Source organism: Notamacropus eugenii, chromosome 3 (genome assembly GCF_028372415.1).
Source record: "Notamacropus eugenii isolate mMacEug1 chromosome 3, mMacEug1.pri_v2, whole genome shotgun sequence".
NCBI classification, from domain to species: Eukaryota; Metazoa; Chordata; class Mammalia; order Diprotodontia; family Macropodidae; genus Notamacropus; species Notamacropus eugenii.
Genome location: NC_092874.1, coordinates 374,591,163 through 374,616,057, shown reverse-complemented (window position 1 = coordinate 374,616,057; position 24,895 = coordinate 374,591,163). Strand labels below are relative to the sequence as shown.

General features: G+C 37.5%; 1 protein-coding gene across 3 annotated transcripts in view; it reads left to right on the top strand.

The window, feature by feature from the left end:
* Window positions 1-24,895, top strand: part of TRPM6 (transient receptor potential cation channel subfamily M member 6) — a 230,288-nt gene that overhangs the window by 128,351 nt on the left and 77,042 nt on the right. For all 3 annotated transcript variants that reach the window (XM_072597466.1, XM_072597465.1, XM_072597464.1), the window contains exons 16-20: window positions 2,094-2,374; window positions 4,250-4,478; window positions 6,682-6,834; window positions 12,995-13,138; window positions 20,395-20,523. In XM_072597466.1, the coding sequence (XP_072453567.1) occupies window positions 2,094-2,374; window positions 4,250-4,478; window positions 6,682-6,834; window positions 12,995-13,138; window positions 20,395-20,523 (936 nt within the window). The remainder of the gene's footprint in view (window positions 1-2,093; window positions 2,375-4,249; window positions 4,479-6,681; window positions 6,835-12,994; window positions 13,139-20,394; window positions 20,524-24,895) is intronic.

The window sequence follows — 24,895 nt, the reverse complement described above, 5'->3', positions numbered from 1 at the left end:
CTTTCTCTTCCTTTACTGGCTTCATATACTCTATGATGGTACAGCCAAATGGACTTCCTTGATGTCCCTCACAAGTTTCATTTCTTATCTTAGTGCCTTTGAACTTGGAATGCACTGCTCCTTACCTCCTCCTCTTAAAATCCTTAGCTTCCCTCAAAGTTTAGCTCAATTGTCATTTAAATGAGGCCCTTTTCAACCATCTCAGCAATCTAGTCTTCCTCATTGATTTGGCAAATATTTAGTGTCTACATATTCTCTTCCTGATGGAAAGTAACGGAAAGTAACAGTTCAAAGAATGGTTCATTTTGGGGTTTTTCCCTCCAGAATCTAGCAAGCCCTTGGTATGTAGCTGGCACTTAATAAATGCTTATAGATTGGTTAAGTGACACATAATTTGGAAGCTATATTGTACTTTTTCCCTTTATTTTAATACGAAGGAAAGTCTTGTTGGTGCCCATAGAAATACAACTTTTCTTATCATTATCTTAACCTATACTTTGGTTACTTTTCACTTCTCTTCCCCATCCCCTCCCACCTCTTGATTGGAGAGTGACTCAAGGAGGAAACCTATCAACTAATCCTAAAACCCCAACAAAAACAAAATAAAAACTCCCCCAAACCCCTTGAGGTTTTTATTCATAGGCAGCCTAGGATATCCTCTTCTCCAAAGGCAGTTGAGGAGGGAGGCCCTCCTTTTACCCCCAAACCTTAGGTTTTGACATATTGTCCACTTCAAGCCTTCCCTGGATGTTAATTTTTGATTTGATTTCTCCCTCATAAAAGTGTTGTGGTCAAGAAGCATATGCAAGATGATTTGTTTTGAACTGACACTGTCCTCATCAGTTCAACATCTACCTCTTGGGGTCAATCCAGTTCTGAGATGTCATCTATCTATGTATCTATGTCTGTCTGTCTGTCTGTCTGTCTATCTATCTGTCTGTCTGTCTATCTATCTATCTATCTATCTATCTATCTATCTATCTATCTATCTATCTATCTACCATTTTGGCTCTCAACCTTGAACTGAAAGAATCTTACATATTTCTGTAGTTAAAGATGCTTTTTATTAAAAGTTATCTCTAGGGGAAAAAGAGTTATTGTCTGTAACTATAAATTAATATAAAAGAAACTATTTAGATTTCTGCCATAATTTCAACCCTGGGGAATAAAGTGAAGTTGGTGTTGATCATTTATAAGATTTTCTTTCTTAAGAAGTGGTACAAAGATATTTTCCTGCATATTCCAGAGAGTAGAAAAGTATTTTGTGCTTTCTCAGTTTTCCTTGGTGTTTTGGCTATTAAATATAGGCAAATCTTAGTAATTAAGTGGATGAGACTCTATCTAGTTTGTATATTCTCTATTCCATCCTCCCTCCCACTTAGCATCTCTCCTCTACACCTACCTTTTTAATACATGAGAAAAAATTTCAGGGTTTTATGAGATGGTTTCAATAAAAAAAATTTCAGCACACTTCTAACATCATTGCTGGAGACTTTATTTTTCTTATTGATGGCCTAACACCATGCCTCTTTTTTTTGTTAGTCCCCAACTACTTAAAGAAATTATATTTAGATTGTTTCCCTGATCTGTATCACCTAAAGTAGGAAGAAGGCAGAATGTGAGCAGAGTAAGAGAATAGACAGTAAGCTCCAATTATTGGATTGAATATTTGCTAGCAACTTTGGTGAAGTTTTTATGGGAAAAATGTTGGAATCATTGACTCAGAGAGTGTTTGGATACCAGGATTTTTGCCTAAATTGTTGGCTAAGATGGTTTTTGGAGACCATTATTTTTACCTCTGTAATATGATATAATTTTGGGTTTACTACCATGAATACTTGAAAATAGCAAGGTGGGCAGGTGATTTATTTCACATTCTCAATTTAGATACATTTTGTAGAAAATGGAATAAGCTGGTTTATCAGATTTAAATGGTAGTCAATACTTTCCTGAGGCACTACTAATGTGTACTTCACTTTTTTAGTTTTTCCTTACCAAACCCAGGAATGTCATCTTTTCACAACTCTATACTGCAAACATCTGATATGTGAATCTGATAGACAGGAACTCATTCATATTTTGCCTACCAACAGGACAAGTCAGCATGCCTTCATAAATCAAGAAAGAAGTCAAAGGAAGAGCAAAATTTACCAGAAGATCCAGACTCTGCTGGCTTTATTTACCCTTATAATGACTTGCTGGTTTGGGCAGTTTTGATGCAAAGACAGAAGATGGCCATGTTCTTCTGGCAGCATGGAGAGGAGGCCACGGTTAAGGCAGTGGTTGCCTGCAAACTGTACCGGGCAATGGCACAAGAGGCTGAGGAGAGCAACATATTGGATGGTACCTCAGAAGAGTTAAACAATTACTCAAAGTAAGATGTCTCTCTTCTCCCTATAGTAAACTTTGACAATATTTGATACTTAGTACATTTTTTCCGTTTTTCATCTTCAAACTCCTAAAATAAACATTCATACTATTGTACATACATATATGTTTATGTATATTACCCTTTCTTTATTATCAGGGTCTTCAAATATCTTAAGGCAGTATATTTTGGCTCATGCTACTAAATAGGCAATATGGTTTAGTGGAAAGAGTACAGGATCTGGAGTCAGAATCTAGACTTTGTCACTAACTCGCTACATGACTGTAGTGCCAAAGCAATATTCACAGAACCTGTGGCAGCTATGAATATGTTGGCACAATTCTCAATGACAAAAAACAACAGACTGTCCAAAACATCTATTCAGACACCAGAAAGCCGAATCCATCATAGTAACAAAAATCTATATATAATAACAATGCAGAGGACAACACCATCCCCAAGCCTTCCCCCTATTAGGCTTCCCACAAACCAGCTCCATTAAACAAATCACAACAAGCTCTCTCACTTGTGCTAGCCAGCAACCTGCATCTTTCCCAGCTCTGACTGCTCTCTGACTAACTTCCTCTCAGCTCTACTCTAGCTCCACTTCTTCCTGTTCCATCCTTGCTCCAGCCCTTCCTGTTCCATGTGACTTAGACTCATGTGACCCAGATTTCCATGTGACTTAAGCAGGTCACATGGGCCTATTAATAGATGGGAAAGATTAATGGATGGGAAAAATGCATTAAGAAGCAAAATTACATTAACAATAAGCAAAAATGCATTATCAATACAATAGCTTAGCCAGGTCACTGAAACTCTGTGGGCCTTAATTTTCTTATTTAAAATTAAGGTACTATACTAGATGACCTCTTCAAATCCCTTTAATTCAAAATAACTTTATAATTCCAAATTGGAGGCAATCATTCTCAATATGGGGTAACCATAGGTGTGAGAAAAATAAATATATTACATTATACAAAAGGTTGGAGGAGAATGTTGGTGTGATGTGTGAGGGAAAAGATAAGCTCCTTGTTTTATGATCCTTGTCTTCAAAACTTTAGGTTGCTATGATGAGGCAAAAAAGGAGACCTGATGGAGAAAAAACTATCCTTTATGCAAATAAGTTTACTGTCTTGCTTACTTGTATGCTAAAAGTTTCTGAGATGGAAGAGTATCTGTGTACTAAGAACAATGGCATTTATAGATGAAAACACAAAATCTTTGGACTGAGGAAGCATACTAGTTCATATCCCTACCTTCATTTGGGACCATGATAAACTATTTCAAAAAGATAATAATCTGTTAAATTTTGAAATGGCTTAATGGAAAGTGATTCTACAACCTTGCTTTGTCATTTGTTTCTAGTACTCAACAGTCCATTTTGTTGAGGGTAGCTTTCCTTGGGTCTAATGTAGGGATCCTTACTCAAATGATTTCTCATGCAGTCTTACTAGATTGGTCAAGAGCTGCTACCAGTTCGCATCCCTGTGAGTCACATGTATATTTCCCATTGTGGAAGAGAACAGAGCCATAAGCATCTCTCCATGTTTTCCTTTCTCTTGCTCATGAGCTTGTTCATCAGCCTCAGTGTTCAGAGAAATAACTACAGCTTATTTTTTTTTAAAAGGCTAGGTAACCTCAGCTAAAGCTACATTTCTTAAGCTATAGCTTAAATTTTTTTTTCATTTTGTTCTATATAGGTAGGGAGAAGAGTTAGTCAATATCTCCTGTGTTATAATCTCTCATATATCTAAAGACTTTTAAATTTCCTTCTGTAAATTCTTTAAACCCAGTAAAATTGACCTTGAAGTCTTTCTAAATCTTTAACTCATTTTAGTAGTCTGATTCATGTTTTTCCATGTTGTTATTGTGTAATAGAGAGTTTGGTCAGCTTGCTCTGGATATATTGGAAAAGGCATTTAAGCAAAATGAGAGAATGGCCATGAAGCTGCTGACCTATGAACTGAAAAACTGGAGTAACTCCACCTGCTTGAAACTGGCTGTGTCTGTGGGGCTACGCTCTTTTGTTTCTCATACTTGCACTCAGATGTTACTGACTGATATGTGGATGGGACGCCTGAAAATGACGAAAAACTCATGGTTAAAGGTATAATTATAATCGTTATAATAACATAATATAATACATATAATGTAATCATTATAATAATCATTATTATATGATTTACATCTCACAAAGTACTTTCATATATGTGATCTTAGTTGATCCTTATAATAATCTAGGAATGGAGGTGTTTCAGATGTTATCCCCATTTTATAAGAAAAGAAACTGAGGCTCAAATAGACTAAATGCTTTGAATAAGGTCATAGCTAATAAATAGCTGTGTAAGTAGCAAGTTAGAACCTGATTTCAGTACACTTTTTTTATTCTCTGCCTCTTTCTGTACGTTATTCAATCTGTTTCTTGGTTTTTCTCATCTCTAAAATGCCTATCCTATATTCTTCAAAGGGATGTTTGAAGGTCAAAAGTTAGACGTCAAATCACCATAAAAATGCATAATCACTGTGGATAAATGAAATTCAAATGATGTTTAGGGTTTTTTTAATGGAAGCTACCTTAATCCTGATCTCACTCTTTTTGGTTTGTTTATTTGTTTTATCAACCTGCTAAGCCTCCCTAGGAGGTAAACCACAGAAAACAAAATGAAGTTTGCAATATTTTCTACTCAATAATTATACTGTATTTTGCCATGTATGAATATATTACATTGTCCAGAGCCTCACCTTTTCACCCAGCTGATCATCTCCAACAACCAGCCCACTATAACTCAAGGCAATTATAGCCCGGAATTTTAAAGGGTAATTTAACCAAGTCAATTACAATTGGCCTTTAATTTTCACCCTGGCCTTGAGCTTTGTTGCATAGTTGAAATTAATAAACATGTGTTATTGAGTTCAGTGAAAAGGACAAATAGCATCCTTTATAATTAGCACCACACTTTTTCCTTCCCTTCCTTTATTTTCTCTTTCCTTCCTATTTCCCTAATTTTATCACCATCATCAGATAGCTAGCATTTTTATAGCACTTTAAGGTTTACAAAATGCTTTAAATGTTGTTTCGTTTTATATTCACAACAGTTCTGTGAGTTAGGTGCTATTATCCCATTTTACAGATGAGGAAACTGAGGCTAAGATAAGTGACTTACCCTGGATCACACAGCTAAAAAATATAAAAGTTGTCCCTGCCCTCAAGAAGCTTATGTTTTTGCCTTTTTTTTCCTCCACCACATTTCAGAATAACTGTGGAAGTGTTTACCCTGAGTTTTTCTATGTGCTGAATGATACAGCTTGAAAATAATAGTGTTTAGAAAGCTTTAGATAAATTTATGGGTAATATAATATTTAATGCCCTTAGGTAGGTCAAGGGATATTTGGGGTCAAAGCCATGGAAGAAAATCATCCCCTTCCTCAACAAATTCATTAGATTGTAAGCTCCTTGTGGGCACAGACTGTCTTTTGCCTCTCTTTGTACTTCCCAGTGCTTAGCACAGTGCCTGGCACTGTGGTTAAATATTGAATGATTGATTAATTGCACATAAGGTACTATTATCAGAAAGAACAATGATCTGGATGACATTTTGTATTGTATGTTCATAATGGTATTTGAGGTTGTAATGGAAGCAATGTCTTACCTTAGAAAGGGTAATGTGTTTGGAGTTGGAAAACTTTGGTTCTAGGCCAGGTTAGGGAGTTCTTATTCTTTGATCTTGTCTCTCAGGCGTTTGTAAGCACTTTGACCTTGAAGGAGAGAGACGAGCAATATACAAGGCAAACAAAGAGGCTCCTCCATTGGGCAGGTTTCAGAAGTCATCTGGTTTTAGTTCTGAAGATGAAAAGGATGTTGATTTGGGGGATTTTCTAAACACTGTAAAACTCACAAATGAGACACTACTCTCATAAAAGATGAAAAGAAAATGTCCTTTTAAAAAGTCCATTGAGTAACAGGGTGATCTTGGACAAGTTATGTGGCCTTGAGGAACCTCAGTTTCCCCCATCAAGGATACTTGCACTACCTTCCTTAGAGGTTGTAAACTGGAAAGTGCCATAGAAATGAGAGTTAATGGTAGGTGAGTGTAGTGAGTTAAAGTCTGTAAAATACCTTACATATATTACTTCTTTTGATCCTTTTATATCCCCATTTAATAGATAAGGCCCAGATTGATTGTGACTTATATAACATAATTTGAACTCAGATCTTCCTGAATCAAATTCCAGTGCTCTAGCTACTATGCCGTCTAGCTATCTATACTTTTGGGGTTTTATTAATTTTTCTGCTTTGTTTTCTTTTAAAGGTTATCATAAGTATCCTTTTACCACCTGCCATATTGATGTTAGAATTCAAAAGCAAGGCAGAAATGTCACATGTTCCCCAGTCACAGGACTTTCAGTTTACATGGTATAATGGTGACCAGAATTCCAGCATTACCAAAGAAAATGTCTCAATGGTAAGTTTGGGATGGAAGTGAATTGAATTCTCACAAGATTGTTGTTCTCTTTTCCCCACTCCTACCTCCAACCCTACTCTATTTAATGACTTCAGGTCCGTCAGCACTCTATTAATCAAAACTTTTCAGTTTTGGCTGAGGGATTATTTATATTCATAATAATGATCCCAAGGCAAGACAAGAGGTTGAAATGCCTACTAAATCTTGAGCTGTACTGAATATAACAACATTTTTTGTGTCTCCCATCCTCCCCCAGCCAGGATTCTAAATGAAAATTTGTGGTACTTTGGATAATATATATATACATATATAATATGCTTTATATATATAACTATTGTGAATACAAATATTAATTAATCAGGATACTCCATGTTCTGTTCATGATAAAGAGTTGAATGTTTTTCATGTCTAAGTAGTTAAGTTTGACTTTCCTTTTGCTGTGTGATTGGCAGAAGGGATTGCTTTAACACTTCTGACTAACCATTAGTGGGGAATCCCCATATTTCTGGACTACTTGATTACAGAATCATAGATTCATACTTTTTGTTATCTATTCCATTCCACTCATACAAATAGCTACATTTGTTTTAGTCTAGGAATACTGTTAACCTTTCCCAATCTTTATTCATATTAGTGTTTTCCCCCTGAGGTTATCTCCAATGTAATTCTGTCTATATTTTGTTTGTATGTTGTCTTCCCCATTGAGTTCCTTGAGAGCAGGGACTGTTTTTTCTTTCTTTGTATCCCTAAGGCTCAGCCTATTATGTGCCTGGCACATAGCAGATGCTTCATAAACACTTTGTGACTTGTCTTGCTTTTACTTTGTATCTCAGATGGACTCACTTTATTAACTTGCATTGCCACTTACCTCTTTTTAATCCATCTTCAGAAGGGGATTTACCATCTCGCTTTACTCATATTCTTTACATTGAAATCTTGGCTTTGTTGTTGTTCAGTCATTCAGTCAAGTCTGTCTCTTTGTGCCCCCAAGTACCATTACACTTCAGATCCTTGTATCCTCGACTTTCTCCCAAAGTCTGTCCAGGCTCATGTTCATTGTTTCCATGGTACGATCCATCCAGCTCATTCTCTTGCTGTCTCCTTTTCCATTAGCCTTCAATCTTTTCCAACATCAGGGTCCCTTCAGATATCATCTACCTTTGAGGGGGTAGTAAGTATCTTCTATGACATTTAATGCTTTTAAAACATCTTGCATTAAAATATTTTTTGTTACATTACATACTATAATTATATAATACATAATTATTTATATATTAGGTACTATGTGATACATGAAATTATTAATTATATGCATACTTATAATAATACATTAACAGCATTTTATACAAATTGGGACCAAACAAGGCCCAGACTTTGCCTTTAGAAGTGTGTAGAGTCTGGCTCCAACACAATGTCCCAAATTGGGAAGTGATTTTTGGAAGAATGAATAAACAAAAAAGGACTCCCAGAATAAAGAACTATTATAGTATAGACATACCCAAGAGACAAACACAGAAGATAATGACTGCAGAACATCTATAAGCAGAGACTTGTAGAAGTCACAGGCAATAGTAGAAGAAAGGCAAGTTATCTCTACTGTTCCTATAATCCCCAGAAAAAAATGTCATGACCCAGGAGTCATCTAGGACAAAGAAGGGGCTCATGGATGTCTACCAGTGAGATGACTGTGACTCACAAGTCTTTAACTCCTGTAGATCCCAGTTTCCTACTCCTTATGCTCCAGAAATCTTAATCTCCTCTTTCCCTTTCTTCTTATCTTTACTCCCTCTGTGCTGCAGGTGATGGAAGAGAGGGGAAGGAAAGTTCCAGACCTTGTAATATGGGTGTTGGGGTCAGACAGAGGGAGTTACTACCATCGTAAATTGCAAGGTTGTGTTACTCTTCTGTAGAACTATTATTGCACATGGTGGCTAGGTGATACAGCATTGTACTTTGGATAACTCATGGGTTAAACAATAATGATAATACTATCTAGCCAGGTGTAGCTTTTTGAGTTTTAGGGAACATTTTCTTGCAATAACCCTGTGATATAAGGAAATACATACACTATTACAGTTGAGGAAACTGAGGCACAGTGGGGTTGAGTGACTTGCCATGGTCATAAAGCTAATAAATATTAGCGTTGAGGTTCAAACTCTTGTCTCTTGACTGATTGATCGATGCATTGCGCTTCACTCTATCATGACTGTATTAGCTGCCCAGAACAGCTTCTGAGTTCCAACATGTGTTTATATTTTAAAAAATTTTATTGAGGTAAACATTGGAATTATTTCTTCTGAATTTTACTACAATAAAATTCACACCCACACACATGTGCATGCACACCCACACACCCACACACACTTAAAAGCCTTATTCCTGCTCCCTCGAGAGTTATTACAAATAAAGCAGGCACATGCTAACTCCTAAGAGTTTTCTGGAGAATGCTGGACATACTTACCTCTTGTGGTGCAGGGCTAGTAAAGTCAATTAAGAGTGAGATTTTTATTAGTTAGATAATTGCATACTACAGTAAAGACTATAATTATTTGTAGTAGGAGATTTATGCAATTTAGCTAAAACAGTACAGGAAAATTGATATTTACCTTTCCTGTAATAAATCCTTCAAATATAGGAGTCACTTGCCTTCAGAAACATTCTGTTTAGATGTATGTTTATTTTGTACTTAATATCCTTTGTGCTTCACACAATACAGGGATTTGTTGAAATGAACACCAAAGAAAGTCATTCAAGGGTGTAGAAAATACACAAAAAATGTATTTGTGTTTTTTTTCAAGTGTTAAGCAAAGAACACTTTCTGAGTGTGTGTATGGGAAACTACAAGGCTGCCTTTCAAAAGCCCTTTCTTTCTCAAGAAGAAAAAACCTTTTACAGGTATGAAGAGAATGCCGGGAAGCCACATCCTTCCACCAAGTGGTCAACTTCTCGGGACTCAGGCTGAGTTGCTCAGAAATGACTCCTTTCTTGAATGGCAATTAAACTTGCTTGCACAGATGATAGATATGACACACTTCCTCAGACTTCTTGAATAATTGAAACTTGGTTGTAACATAGCTATGCTCAAGACCTGGCTTTTCTGGTTAAGGTTTGGACTTAGCTAGATGGGGGTGCTCCAGAACACATAAACAGCCAAGTAGCAATTAAGTAGTTGGAGCATCACCTTGGTTTGTCATCATGGAAGCCCCATCTTCAGTCCAGCCTGATTATTGTAATAGATTTTTTTATTTTGTTTGTTTGTTGCTTATGTTGACACACGACAAAAGGAAAAAAGGTGGGCTAAGGAAGTTGAAATGCTAAATTGAAAACACTCCCTTGTACTGATAGCTTTTTAAAGTGAAAGATAATTGTCATAACTCAAAAGAAAATAAGAATTATGTTGTAGTTTCTCCTTTCAAGAGAAAGAGGGAGAGCTCTTAAAAAGAAATAATGTAAAACAGTGGAAAGAATGCTGTTGACTTAAAAAAAAATAAATGAACAAAGTATTTTTTTCTAGCTAGTTAGCATTTATTTTTCTCCCTTTTCCCTCTTTCCTTTCTCTCCCAGGAAAACAAAAACAAACAAAAAACCCAAAGTCCTTGTAAACATATGCATAGTCAGACAAAACAAATTCACACATTGGCCACTTTGAAAACTGTGTTTCTCATTTTGCATCTTCAGTGCATCACTCCTCTGTCCAGAAATGGTCACCATGTTCTGCTAACTTTGGGAGTCAGAGGACCACAGTTCAAATGTTACCTCTGATATTTAGTACCTGGTGTGATGTTAGGTCAGTTACCAGTTTGGGCTCTTAGTTTTCTTATCTGTAAAATGAAGGAGTTGGATTTGGTGGCTTCTGAGGTCTCTTTCACTTCTAAAATCTATGATCTTGTTAACTTGAAGAGCTAAACCTTTCTAGTCCTGCCTCCTTCTACAGATCCCCTGTTCTTCTCCTCCCCCTTGAGTTTGGATTTGAATTCTTAAATTGAATTCACAATTATTTGAGGGCATATTTATGTAACACTTCCAAGATTATAAAGCACATTTCTTACAACAGCCCTGTTAAGTAAGTAGTAAAAATATTCTTCTCTCCATTTTATATATAAAAAGACTGAAACTCAGAGTCTAAGTGACTTATTCATACTTAGTTTCTAGAGCTGGAGCTCCAGCTCTGGCCTCCTATTTCTTGTGGTCCAGTTTTTCTTTTCTTTCTCTAGTTCTCCAGAGCTCTAGTTCGGGAATCTTTATCATGGCGGTTTACTCCTGGGAATTCAGCATTCTTTCCAGGGATAACATCAATTAGCTTTGATTATCCCTAGTAAATTGCCGTAATAACCAAGGGCAATTCAGATCTGATGGAATGCTACGGTAGACCATATAATACAAATAAGAAGTTATTTAATAGGAAACTCATTGCCACAATTACCTACTGAGCTCTTCCCAAGTGGTATTTATGCCATTAAGATCTCGGTAAATCACTGATTTTCTAGGCTGTTCCAGCTACATTTTGGCTCCAACCTGCTAGGAGTCAAATGGATTCTTCTGGCTCTAGGCACAGTTCAGGACTCAATGTATCAAAGGAAGTGGATTCTTCAATAATAATTCACAGTTATTTAGGAAATACAGATAATTCATCCGAATAGTTTAGGTTTCAGACTCAACTCTTTTGAGGTCAATTGTTTAGATTATTAAAGCAAAGACAGAGATGGTTCTTCTGAACTGAATAACTAATTTTTCAGCTGTGTAGGTCTGGCTTTCAAGGAGATTTTTGTGATTATTTTGGAGAGATAGAACAGAAAGAGAGACAGAGACAGAGAGAGAGACAGAGAGACAGAGAGACAGAGACAGAGAGACAGAGATAGACATAGAGAGACCAAGAGAAACTGACGTGAATAATTTCCCTTTCAGAAGAAGCATCTATTTCAAGTGGAAATGGGGAGTCACATCTTTACGGTTTTCATCCTTTTACCCCAGTACTTGTATAAGGACAACCAAGACAGAGAGTCTATCCTGACTCATACTTCTAAGGCTAACAAAAGGCTAGGAGATTAGCCAATATCTTTCTCCTCCCTTGAAACACAATGAACTGCCCTCCGTGACTGACCAGTTGAGAATGCAGTCTAACAGTGTTTATGTATTCTATAAGTATTTGTGGGAAATGCATGATATCAGGAGCCTTCTTTCCCAGAAAGATACACTAATCTACATGCCAATTGAAAACATTTCCTTGCCTGGGTTTGTGAATTAAACAGGACATACCAAAAGATTCAGTTCAGTTCTATGCCATTAAAGCCTAAAACTGCATTAAGACTTTTGGGATACCGTGTATCCAGAAGAAAATCTATTACCTACTTGTATTCTAAATGGTGACAAAGGTTCCCCTCGCCCACAATGCTCTGCACCTGCCTTCTACTGTGATAGTGAAAAAGATGTTAAAGTACTCCATGGATCAGTTTTCACATTGGCATGATAGAGATGATATAGGGCATAGTACTATAAAGTATGACAAAGTGCATAGAGAGTGGGATTTAGTGTTCTGTCCCTGATATGTATTAGCTGCATCACTATGAGCTAGTGATTTAACCTCTTGGTGCTTGAGGCAACCTATAAGACTAATGTAGTTGCTGATGGTGGTTCCATCTATGAACTCCTAGTTCCAGACAAAAATAGATATAGTTTTGGATGCACAGTTTCCTTTGCTTTACTTACTTTGTTATGAGCTTGTGTAGGATATTGGTGTAGGATACTGACCCTTCCACAAACATGAATCAACAATTGTTCCATAACTTAGAAGTCTAAAGAGTTACCGAGTATACTGAAGGAATAAATTACTTGCCTGGGATTATACAGTCAATATGTGTCAAAGGTGGGACTTGAACTCAAGGTTTCTTGACTCCAAGACCATATCTCTATTCCCTAGGTTAACTGCCTCTCTTTTAGGTTTGTTGTAATCGTTGTTCATCCTTTGTTCTCAGAGAAGACCAGTAACTTGCAAATGAACTGGATTTATTATCACAGGGAAAGTGGATTCACTAATTGGTTGGTTTCCAGAATAACAAATTGCCTTTTCAGGCTGTTTCTTATCCCAGGGTATTCAGTGGAGTGGTACGTTACCTGAGAATGAAATGTTTTTCATTTTTTTTTTCTCTCATTAAAACCCCAGGATCATGATTTTGAAAGGGGATCCGATAAGAAACCTGACGGTAGTCAGAACTTTGCCTTACATCGTGGGCCCCAAAGCCTTCCTAGCACCAGAAAAGTCTACGAATTCTACAATGCTCCAATTGTCAAGTTCTGGTTTTACACGGTGGGTCCCTGCTCCAAGTCATATTCACAGTAGTAATCAAGGATTACAGAAATGCTAGTAACAGCATTGCTGATTACATTTTTCCTTCAGGAAGAAAAAAATGTGCCAACAAGGGGAGGAAACTCTTTTAATTTTGAAGTGATGATGCAGAGGAAGCTGATAAGTGTAGGAAAGTAGGGGAGAGGAAGGGATAAAACTTTCAGGAATAGAAATATAAACTTTCTTTCTTATGAGATTTTAGGAACTCCTTGTTGTATTCCATGATACTGGATCCTATAGATGATCTAAGAGGACTTTACAGTTCCTGGAATGTTTTATCAATGTGTTTTTGAGAAAATCATGTTATAATAGATTAACTGGGACCTAGATTGTAGAAAGAACACTGGACTGGTTTTATCAGACTGGTTATGGGAGCTGGATGGCTAAATGGATAGAGTTCTGGGTCTGGAGTAAGAAAGACCAGAAGTCAGATCCAAATCTCAGACACTTCCTGACTGTGTGACCATGAGGAAGTAACTTAACCTCCATCTACCTTAGTTTCCTCAGCTGTGAAATAGGGATAATAATAGCACCATCCTGACAGGGCTGTTGGGAGGCTCAAATGAAATCATATTTGTAAAATACTTGGCACAGTGACCCACACGTAGCAATTACTTAATAAATACTTCTTTCCCCCCTTCCTTCTCCTCTTTGGCACTAAACTAACTCTGTCACGTTGGCCAAGTAACTTAGCTTTTCTGGTTCTTGATTTTCTAACTATAAGGGAAGGCTGAAATCAATGATTTCTAAGGATGCTTGAGTTTCTAAGGGTTTTTAGGATTCTAAGTCTGTGGAAAGAATTTTAAGAATAACTAAAGTATATGTATGTCATCATATTTTTTTTCCATGAAAATCAGCATTTGTGTGCACTAATTCTTGAAACTAATTTCTTCCCCATGTAAGATATGAATTCTAATTCTATATTTGGTTCTGATTTTTGGAAAAAAGAAATAATAGGGTAATAAGATTTCTTAAAAAGTCAAAATTTCAATAAACAGATATGGTTCTGTTTTGGATGGTGAAAATACTGAGAAAATAGAAATTTTGTAATCTACAGGTATGCACAGAATCTTTTTCTAATTTACCTAGTTTTCTATATCAGTGAGAAGGCAGTATGTGTTGTCGTGGGTAGGGGGCTTGCCTCCTCATCAGGTTATCTTGGGTTCATCTGTGTTCCATACTGGTTATCTGACCATAGGCCAGTCACTTAATCTCTGAGGGGTCCATGGAACTCTCTAGAATTCTTAAATTATAGAGAGGTTGCTGACATGCATTGGGAGAACAAGTTACTCAATGGAAGTGCCATACAAAGTATGGCAAAAAAAAAAAAATAATGAGATGCTTTGCTAATAATCACAACAGAACTTAAACATGTCCAATGAGTACTTTTCCCTTTCCAGTTGTGAACCTGAGAGGACCTATATTTATTCCAGTTGTTCAGGTATTACTCTTAGTATCTTTGGAACATGTGCTTTGGAGCTATTTTTGAGCCACACACAGAAACTGTCAGTCTGCTTGTTGTAGGTTTTGTTGGAAATCTATGCCATGTAGCTTGTTCATTCCTTCTATTGAATAAATGAATGAATTAACATTTTAACATCACTGCCTCCAAATATCTTTTATTTTGTCAAAAAATCAAATCTACCCTAAGAGGATCAAGGTTTGCTGCCACTGAGAATGTTCAAGATTATTCAGTCATCTTTGAGGACAATTTCAAAGAGGAGTTATAGAAATGTTTTGAGTCATGGGAGTTTCCTTGGGATAAGGGGACAACCTCCTAGCATAACTCCTTTGAAAAATAGTACTCCTTTATCTGGGTAAGCTTGGGCATGTTTACTTTAAAAATCTGAATGAATAATCACAGTCCCTAACATATAACATTTATTATGTGCTTTTCAATTATTATCTCATTTGATCCACACAATAATTCTGGGAGGTAGGATTTATTATCAATCCTCATTTTACAGCTGAGGAAACTGAGGCAAACAGAGGTTAAGCGGCTTACCCAAAGTCACACAGTTAGTAAGTGTCTGAGGGTGGATTTGAATTTAGGTCTTCTTAAGTCCAGACCCAGGCCTCTATCCAATGTGCCATCCAATTGCCTATGAATGAAATGAAGAGAAAACATGTATTAAGTATCTGCCAACCACTGTGCTAAGTTCTGAGGATACTAATACAAAATTGAAGGCAGTCTACTCTGTTATGGATCTTCTATTGTAATGGGGGAGGAGAACACACATAGGAGAGCGGCATTCAGGGAGGGATATTTTGATTGGAACGTTATAGGGCTGGTGAGTAGAACTATAGGGGAGTAGATCAGTATATTGTTTTCAAGAGTAGTGATGTAATCGATTTGATTATGGAAGAGGAGAAATGGGAAGAAAGGAGAAGCGGAAAAAAGAGTGTGGCAGTATGGAAACTACTGAGGAGGTGGACAAGGAGTGAAATGCTGTTACTTTATAGTCATACCTTGCCTGCCTTAAAAACATAATATATTGTTTGAATATATATATATGAATATATGGCTCATATATATGAATACATATCAGATTAAGATATTACATATAATATAATTATGTTGTTATATATAACATATAACAAGCAATATATCATAGTATATATTATTATATAGTATATATAATTATATAGTAGTGGTAGTAGCCCACAGTGCAATATATTATATTATATATGTAATATATAATATAAAATAATATGTATATAAAAATAATTATGTTTATTGCATATTTAATATATATGTGAATATAAATATTAAATATAGCTGTGGAGTTGTTTAGATACATGTCAGAATAAGGAAAGATCAGATCTGGGAGGAAATCAACTACATTGGCATCTCTGTAATATGTATAAAACAGAGAATATACTAACTTTAGAAAGCAATCCTAGATAATACAGTGTTACTTGGGAATTAAAAAAATAAAGACTGAAAAGGAGACTAATTATAAGCACATTCTTAAGTAAAGGATAGTTGAGCAGAAATGTGGTGTGGTGGCTAGGGAACTGGGTTGGGAATGAAGAAAACCTTGCCTCTCTACAAACCTATGGAAGTCACTTAAACTCTCAATGTCTCAGTTTCCTCATCTGCAAAATGAAGGAGGATGAACTTGATGATTTCTATAGGCCCTTCCAGTTCTAAATCAATGATAGTGATTAAATCAAATTTTTTAATCTTCTGATTTCAGTAATTTAAATAATTGGTTTTAAGAATCAGAATAAATAATTTTAAGATGGGTGTTTTAAAAAGCATGCAAAGTAGGCAGCCAAAATTAGGATAGTTTGGTAGAACAGGTAGCTAACAGGGACCATTTGACTTGGAAATATCATGGTAAAGAATACCTAAGACTAATGCCTATCATGTTTATATATTTCATTTTTTGCAGCTTGTTTATTTGGTCCAGTGTCTAGAATATGTGTGCTGAAGGTGGTGACAGTGATGGTGTTTGCACCTCAAAGAAAGACCCTGGACCATTGTATTACTCACTGACACTGTCTGTTTTGAGGAAGCCAGTGGTGACTGCCACTTAATTCAGTTCCAGCCTTGTCAGTCATCCTTCCTAGGTTACCCAGAGGACTTCCATAGATTGAAGATGGAAGGTGATGGTGGTGGTGGGGCAGCCAGTGTGCTTTGAACCTTATCTTCTGTTACTGTCTTTATCCAAAACCTAGGATCCTCCAGTTTCATCATATCCAGCATATGAATTTTAATCTTAAGGAACTGATAAAATAGCAAATGAATTTGCTAGAAGATCTTTGAGCGGAACCTTCACATTGTATAACTTTTTTTTTTTATAATTAAATTTATTTATTTAACTTTTAGCATTCATTTTCACAAAATTTTGGGTTACAAATTTTCTCCCCTTTTATCCCCTCCCCCCCCAAACACCAAGCATTCCAATTGCCCCTATGACCAATCTGCTCTCTCTTCTATCATCCCTCTCTGCCCTTGTTTCCATCTTCTCTTTTGTCCTGTAGGGCCAGATAGCTTTCTGCACCCCTTTACCTGTATTTCTTATTTCCTAGTGGCAAGAACATTACTCGACAGTTGATCCTAACACTTTGAGTTCCAACTTCTTTACCTCCCTCCCTCCACCCCTTCCCTTTGGAAGGCAAGCAATTCAATATAGACCAAATCTGTGTAGTTTTGCAAATGACTTCCATAATAGTTGTGTTGTATAGGACTAACTATATTTCCCTCCATCCTATCCTGTCCCCCTTTACTTCTATTCTCTTTTGATCCTATCCCTCCCCATGAGTATCGACCTCAAATTGCACTCTCCTACCCATGCCCTCCCTTCTATCATCCCCCCCCACCCTGCTTGTCCCCTTATCCCCCACTTTCCTGTATTGTAGGATAGGTTTTCCTACCAAAATGAGTGTGCATTTTATTCTTTCCTTTAGTGGAATGTGATGAGAGTAGACTTCATGTTTTTCTCTCATCTCCCCTCTTTATCCCTCCACTAATGAGTCTTTTGCTTGCCTCTTTTATGAGAAATAATTTGCCCCATTCAATTTCTCCCTTTCTCCTCCCAATATATTTCTCTCTCACTGCTTGATTTCATTTTTTTTTTTAAGATATGATCCCATCCTCTTCAATTCACTCTGTGCACTCCATCTCTATGTATGTGTGCTTGTGTGCATGTGTGTGTGTGTAATCCCACCCAGTACCCAGATACTGAAATGTTTCAAGAGTTACAAATATTGTCTTTCCATGTAGGAATATAAACAGTTCAACTTTAGTAAGTCCCTTATGACTTCTCCTTGCTGTTCACCTTTTCATGGTTCTCTTCATTCTTGTGTTTGAAAGTCAAATTTTCTTTTCAGCTCTGGTCTTTTCATCAAGAATGCTTGAAAGTCCTCTATTTCATTGAAAGACCAATTTTTCCCCTAAAGTATTATATTCAGTTTTGCTGGGTAGGTGATTCTTGGTTTTAGTCCTAGTTCCTTTGACTTCTGGAATATCCTATTCCATGCCCTTCGATCCCTTAATGTAGAGGCTGCTAGATCTTGTGTTATCCTGATTGTATTTCCACAATACTTGAATTGTTTCTTTCTAGCTGCTTGCAATATTTTCTCCTTGACCTGGGAACTCTGGAATTTGGCCACAATGTTCCTAGGAGTTTCTCTTTTTGGATCTCTTTCAGACGGTGTTCTGTGGATTCCTTGAATATTTATTTTGCCCTCTGGTTCTAGAATCTCAGGGCAGTTTTCCTTGATAATTTCATGAAAGATGATGTCTAGGCTCTTCTTTTGATCATGGCTTTCAGGTAGTCCCATAATTTTTAAATTGTCTCTCCTGAATCTATTTTCCAGGTCAGTTGTTTTTCCAATGAGATATTTCACATTATCTTCCATTTTTCCATTCTTCTGGCTTTGTTCTGTGATTTCTTGCTTTCTCATAAAGTCCTTAGCCTCCATCTGTGCCATTCTAATTTTGAAAGAACTATTTTCTACGGTGAGCTTTTGAATCTCCTTTTCCATTTGGCTAATTCCGCTTTTGAAAGCATTCTTCTCCTCATTGGCTTTTTGAACCTCTTTTGCCAATTGAGTTAGGCTAGTTTTCAAGGTGTTATTTTCTTCAACATTTTTTTGGGTCTCCTTTAGCAGGGAGTTGATCTGCTGTTCATGCTTTGACTTCATGTCTCTCATTTCTCTTCCCAGCTTTTCCTCCACCTCTCTAACTTGATTTTCAAAATTCTTTTTGAGCTCTTCCATGGCCTGAGCCCATTGGGTGGGCTGGGACACAGAAGCCTTGATTTCTGTGTCTTTGCCTGATGGTAAGCATTGTTCTTCCTCATCAGAAAGGAAGGGAGGAAATGCCTGTTCACCAAGAAAGTAACCTTCTATAGTCTTATTTCTTTTCCCTTTTCTGGGCATTTTCCCAGCCAGTGACTTGAGCTCTGAATATTCTCCTCACACCCACCTCGCCTCCTGATCCTCCCAGCCAGCCTTTGGGGTCTGAGATTCAAATGCTGCTTCCAGCCTTAGGGCTTTTGGCAGGGGCAGGGCTGCTATTCAGTGTGAGATTAAGTTAAGATGCTCAGGTTGGGGCAGGGCTGCCTCTCAGGCTCAGTTCCCTCAGGGGGTTTATGCACAGACCTTCCACAATGGATTCAGGCTCCCGCCCGCTTGGGGAGCCCCGGTCTGCAGCCGCCTCTCGGCTTCTACCTCCCGGGGGGGGGGGGCTGAGTTATGGGGGCACCCCACTCCCCTCTCGACCCGCCAAAGAGACTCTCTCACCGACCCCCATCACCTGTGGGTGGAGGGACTTGTGTGGCCGCTGGAGATCCCGTCCCTGAAGCCTGCTCGGATCTGTTTCTCTCGGTGCCGCGGCCATGGCCGCAGCAGGTCTGGGCTGGGCTCTGTGTCTGCAGCGCGATGGACCTTTTGCGAGAGGTTTGCAGGTCCCTCTGTGGGTGGAGGGACCCACGTGGCCGCTGGAGATCCCATCCCTGAAGCCCGCTTGGATCTTTTCCTCTTGGTGCCGTGGCCGCGGCAGGGCTGCACTCAGCTCCCAGTCCTGGCGCCCAGTCCGCAGTGCAAAGGACCCCCCGCGAGAGGTTTGCAGGTCTCTCCGGAACAGAAATCTCCCTCGCTCCAATGTTCCGTGGCCTCTGGGTGCAGAATTCGCCATGAGTTACTTCCCTGTAGCGGTTCTATGGGTTGTGGGTTTGGAGCTATGTGTATGTGCGTCTTTCTACTCCGCCATCTTGGCTCCGCCCCCACTCCCCCATTGTATAACTTAAAGTGACATACCAGATTTAACTCTCTTCCCCTCAGTTCTTAGATGAATACAGCTGATAGTCATATAGTACTTGAAGGGTTACATTGTGCTCTACATAACTTACCTCACTTCAATTAGTATCAGAATGATGCGTATTGGCTTGCCACTTGATGAAACGATAGTCTTCTATTTAGAAATTAAATGACTTGTCTAAGGTTATACAACCAGTAATGATTAGAACTGGAATCTGACCACAGAGTTCCTGATTCCAAGACCAGTATGCTCTTTCTTTCTCTTTCATTTGTCTTTCTTTACCAAGATACCTATTTATGTTTTTAAATATGAGATGATAAAAAAATAAATATGAGATTATTCTTGATTTGGATGTCATTTAAAGGTGTTCTGGCTTGGTCTGCTTTTCTAATTCTATTACGAGTTCACTGATCCCTGTGGTATGTGTGTCTTTTCTCTTCCACAGATGGCATATTTGGCCTTTCTCATGCTCTTCACCTATACCGTACTGGTGGAGATGCAGCCTCAGCCGACAGTGCAAGAATGGCTTGTTATCGTTTACATTTTTACCACTGCCATTGAGAATGTCAGGGAGGTGAGTTTGCACATTTTACCCCTTTCTGTAAACCCTTGTTTTGGTGGAGGAACTCAGCCCATTTTAAAGAAAAATGGGATATATACACATGTATGAGTATATGTGTGTGTGCGTGCGTGTGTGTGTGTGTGTATCTATCTAGGAAGGGAGAACCTAGTTTATCCTGTGCTAAGCACTTTTAGAAACATTATCTCATTTGGTCCTAACAACAACTTTTTGAGATAGGTACTATTATTATACCTGTTTGGCAGCTGAGGAAACCGAGGCAAACAGAGGTTAAGTGAGTAGCCCAAGGTCACATGGCCATTATTTGTCGACCTTATTTGAACTCAAGTCTTTCCACTTTTAGACTCTGTTCCCCATGCAACCTAGCTTCTCCATTAATGAAATGAAAGTGCTGAACTTGATTTCTTTTAATTTTTAAAATTTAAAATGTTACTTTGTTTTGTACATTACCAAAATTCTCCCTAGTGTCTCTTCCTCTCTCTCTCCAGAAAGTCTTCCAATTATAACAAACATTATTTTAAAGACAGAAAAAGAAAAAAAATCAGCAAAACTCATCAAGACATTGAAAAAGACTGAAAGCACGCGCAGTGTACCACACTCAGGAACCTCTCACTTCTGCCAAGGAATGGGATGTAGGCATCTTCTCAGTCTGATATCACAGCTGTGGTGGCTAATCTAGGAAGGATAGATTCTTAGGGGGAGGAATCACTGACAGAATAAAATCTCCTCATCTCTATCTGATTCTTCCAGCTCCTTCTTATCCTTTGGGAATTCTGAGGTCGTTGTCTTCTACAGAAATTTCTTATTAGCTTCCCATTCATGTCTTTGGGGGACCGGGAGGAAGATTGCTTCTTACATTTGGCATCACTGAATTACTGATAGACCTGCCTACTATTTGCTACTGCCTAGACACATTCCCTTGGATGGTAGGTTACAGCCTACCATTACCTGATTTCTCTTATATTTGCTTCTTATTTGTTTCAGCTCACAGATAGGAGTGCTCCTGAAGTGGCAGAAGTTAGGTAGTGTGTGAGTTCATTTATAGCTTTCCAAAGATTATACCAATATACTGTGTTGACTGAAACTAAAAATCCCCCCAGGGCACTTTTTGCAAAAACAAAACTAATATTCCTTTCTAGTTTAAAAATTTTTTTTCTCTCCCTCTACTCTTCCCGCACCCATTGTGAGGAGGCAAGGAATACAATACCCATTATATGTATGAAGTCATGCAAAATATATTTTTACCTTAGCCATTCAATTTGCCTTTAAAAAAAAGTGGTGTTTTTCCAACAAGCTTACAACATGCAGTTACCATCAGACACAATAATGTACTCTTACAGGTTTCAGGAAACATATGTTTCTCGGTCTTAAATGTTGCATAGAGTTATTTTCATTTATTTCTTCCTACAGACAATTTGCTCAGTATTACTAAGTAAACGTATTTTTAATATTATAAATATATTGCTTGTTATTGACTATGCTGGAACTTACTATCTCTTTTGGGAAATAAGACAGAGGGAGAGATCATGTCTATTCTGTCATCTTAGAGGCTTTGGGGAAAATAACTTGATTACAGTCTCGTTTCACCATTTGTTAGACATTATATCATTCAGATAAAATTTCATGGTGAATGTCATTATAATAAAGGATTTGTTATAATAATAACGCTCATTCTACAGAGCAGCAGATGGTCTATAATAATAGTACATGGTTGATCTGGTTATGATAAATGATCAGCTATAATAACCTAGTATGACAGATGCATTTTCTAGTACTGGTTCTTGTGAGAGTCCTGCTCTGTAACGGAAGTCATTGGTTGTGGTTTACCAATTATTTCCTATTCACTAATACACTATGAAAGTTAAATTAAAATTCATGTTATAGCATCAGTTTTATAAGTTGAGCATTTTTGAAGACTTTTAGAAACTGATGAAGAAAAAAATGATCAGAATCAGGAGACCAATTTGTACACTAACAACAACATTGTAACTACAAACAGCTGTGAAAGTTGTAAGAATTCTGACTGATGTTATGATCATTCGTGAGTCCAGAGGACTGTGGATGAAACATGTTGTCTACCTCCTGGCAGAGCAGTGATGGATTCAGGGTGCAGAATGATGCATAATTTTTTTGGACACAGTTAATGAGAGAATCTGTTTCACTTAACTTTGCATAGTTGTTCCAAGGAATTTTTTTCGCCTCAATGTGGGAAGAAAAAGAACAGAAAATAGATTTCTATTAATTAAAAAAAATGCAGTGAGGATGATTTGAATTCATTCATTGGCATATTTAACGAAGGTTTATTGCTCACTTTGTTACCAGGTCCTAGTATATTCAAAGCAGTATCCTAGGATTTTAAGAGGATATGAATGTAAAGTAAGACATGGTTCTTTGTTCAAGGAGCATATAGTCTCAAAAGAGGGATTAAACACACATTGAATTGAGCATAATGTAGGGAATGAGAAATACCCACAATGTGCTTTGATAGCCACAAAGAAGAAGCTTCATTTCTGGCTTCGAAGTTGTGGAAGCCTCCTTGAGGAGGTGGTATTTGGGTAGGGTATTGCAAAGTGGGAATGGAAAGAGCAGTCCAGACAATCATGTCATGATTGAAGGCGTAAAGACAGAAAAACCTGAGATGTGTTCATGGAACAACAAGTATTCCATTGTCTAGAGCAGGGTATATGAGGCTGCATAACATGAGGTAAAACTGGTGCCAAATCAGGAAGGGTCTTGAATATGAAGCTAAAAAGTTGAGACTTACTTTTATAGGCAGCAACTTGTCACTAATGTTTCATGAGCAGGGAAGTGACATGATGACAGCTGTGCTTTGAGAAGGTTAAGCCTGTAGTAGTGTGTGGGAGGGAATGCAGGTGGGGAGAAATATTAGAGGTTATTGCAATTCTTATTACAGGTGATAGATAATGGGATCCTGTATTAGAATTGATAATCTTGGTAAGCGAGAGAGCCCATATTTTTATCTGAGATCTTCTGGAAGGAGGAGAAAATGAGTGTATCAATAGAAATTTTGAAGTTTAGAAGAGAGACCCTGATTAGTTCATATTGAATCATCTAAGTAGTCACAGTAAAGTAAAAGGTAATATCTTCCATTGAGTTTGAGAGACATGGATGAGGGTAGTATTGATGAGGGTAGCTTGGGGGAATAGAAAAAGTTTGAAATAGTTACTGTGGGGAACATGACAGGACTTCCTCAGTGAATAATGCCTCCTTGATATGACAATTCTCAATATCTATATTATCACAGGTATATCCCTTCCCCCCCCAAAAAAGTAAGGGAGCAAGTGAGGTTCAATAGCATGAATTTGTGTGTTTTTTGAATTAAATTTAGATGTTTTTAATTATTTTTCCTCCAAATTTATTAATTTATTTGTTTTCAATTTTCAACAATCACTCCTATAAATTCCAAATTTTCTTCCCCTCCTTCCCCTTCGTTTCCCAAGATGACATGCAGTCTTACATGAGTTTTACACATACATTCCTATTAAACACCTTTTCATATTAGTCCTGTTGCATAGAAGAATTAAAGCAAATGGGGGAAGCCATGAGAAAACAAAACAAAAACATAACAAAGGAAAGAATAGTTGTTTTGTTCTGTGTTGTGACTCCATAGTTCTTTCTCTGGATGTGGAAGGCATTTTGCATCATGAGTCCTTTGGAAATATTTTAAGTCCTTACATTACTATGAAAAGCTAAGTCAATCAAAAACAGTCCTCATGCACTGTGGCTGTTACTGTGGTTCTGCTCACTTCCCTCAGCATCAGTTCATATAAGTCTTTCCAGGTTTTCTGAAGTCTGCCTGTTCGTCATTTCTTACAGCACAATAGTATTCCATTACATTCATATACCACAACTTGTTCAGCCATTCCCCAGCTGATGGGCATCCCCTCAATTTCCAGTTCTTGGCCACCACAAAGAGAGCTGCTATAAATATTTTTGTACATGTGGGTCCTTTTCCCATTTTTATGATCTCCTTAGGATATAACCCTAGAGGCCATATTGCTGGATTATCTTTTTAATTATTGAAAAATCAACTTCTCTCCCTCCTTTCCCCTTGAGAAAAAAAGAGAGAGAGAAGCAAACCTCCTGTTACAAATATGTTTAATCAAGCAAAATAAATTACTCTATTGGTCATATTAAAAAAAAAGTCTGTACTCTGAGGCCACTACTTCTCCATTATGAGGTGGGTAGAATGCTTTGCTGTGAGTCCTCCGAAATCCTGGTTGGTTTTTGCAGTGATCAGATTTATAAAGTTTTTCAAAACTGTTTGTATTTACAATAATGTTCTTATTGAATAAATTTTTCTCCTAGTCCTGTTGATTTAACTCTGCAAGAGCTGATACAAATC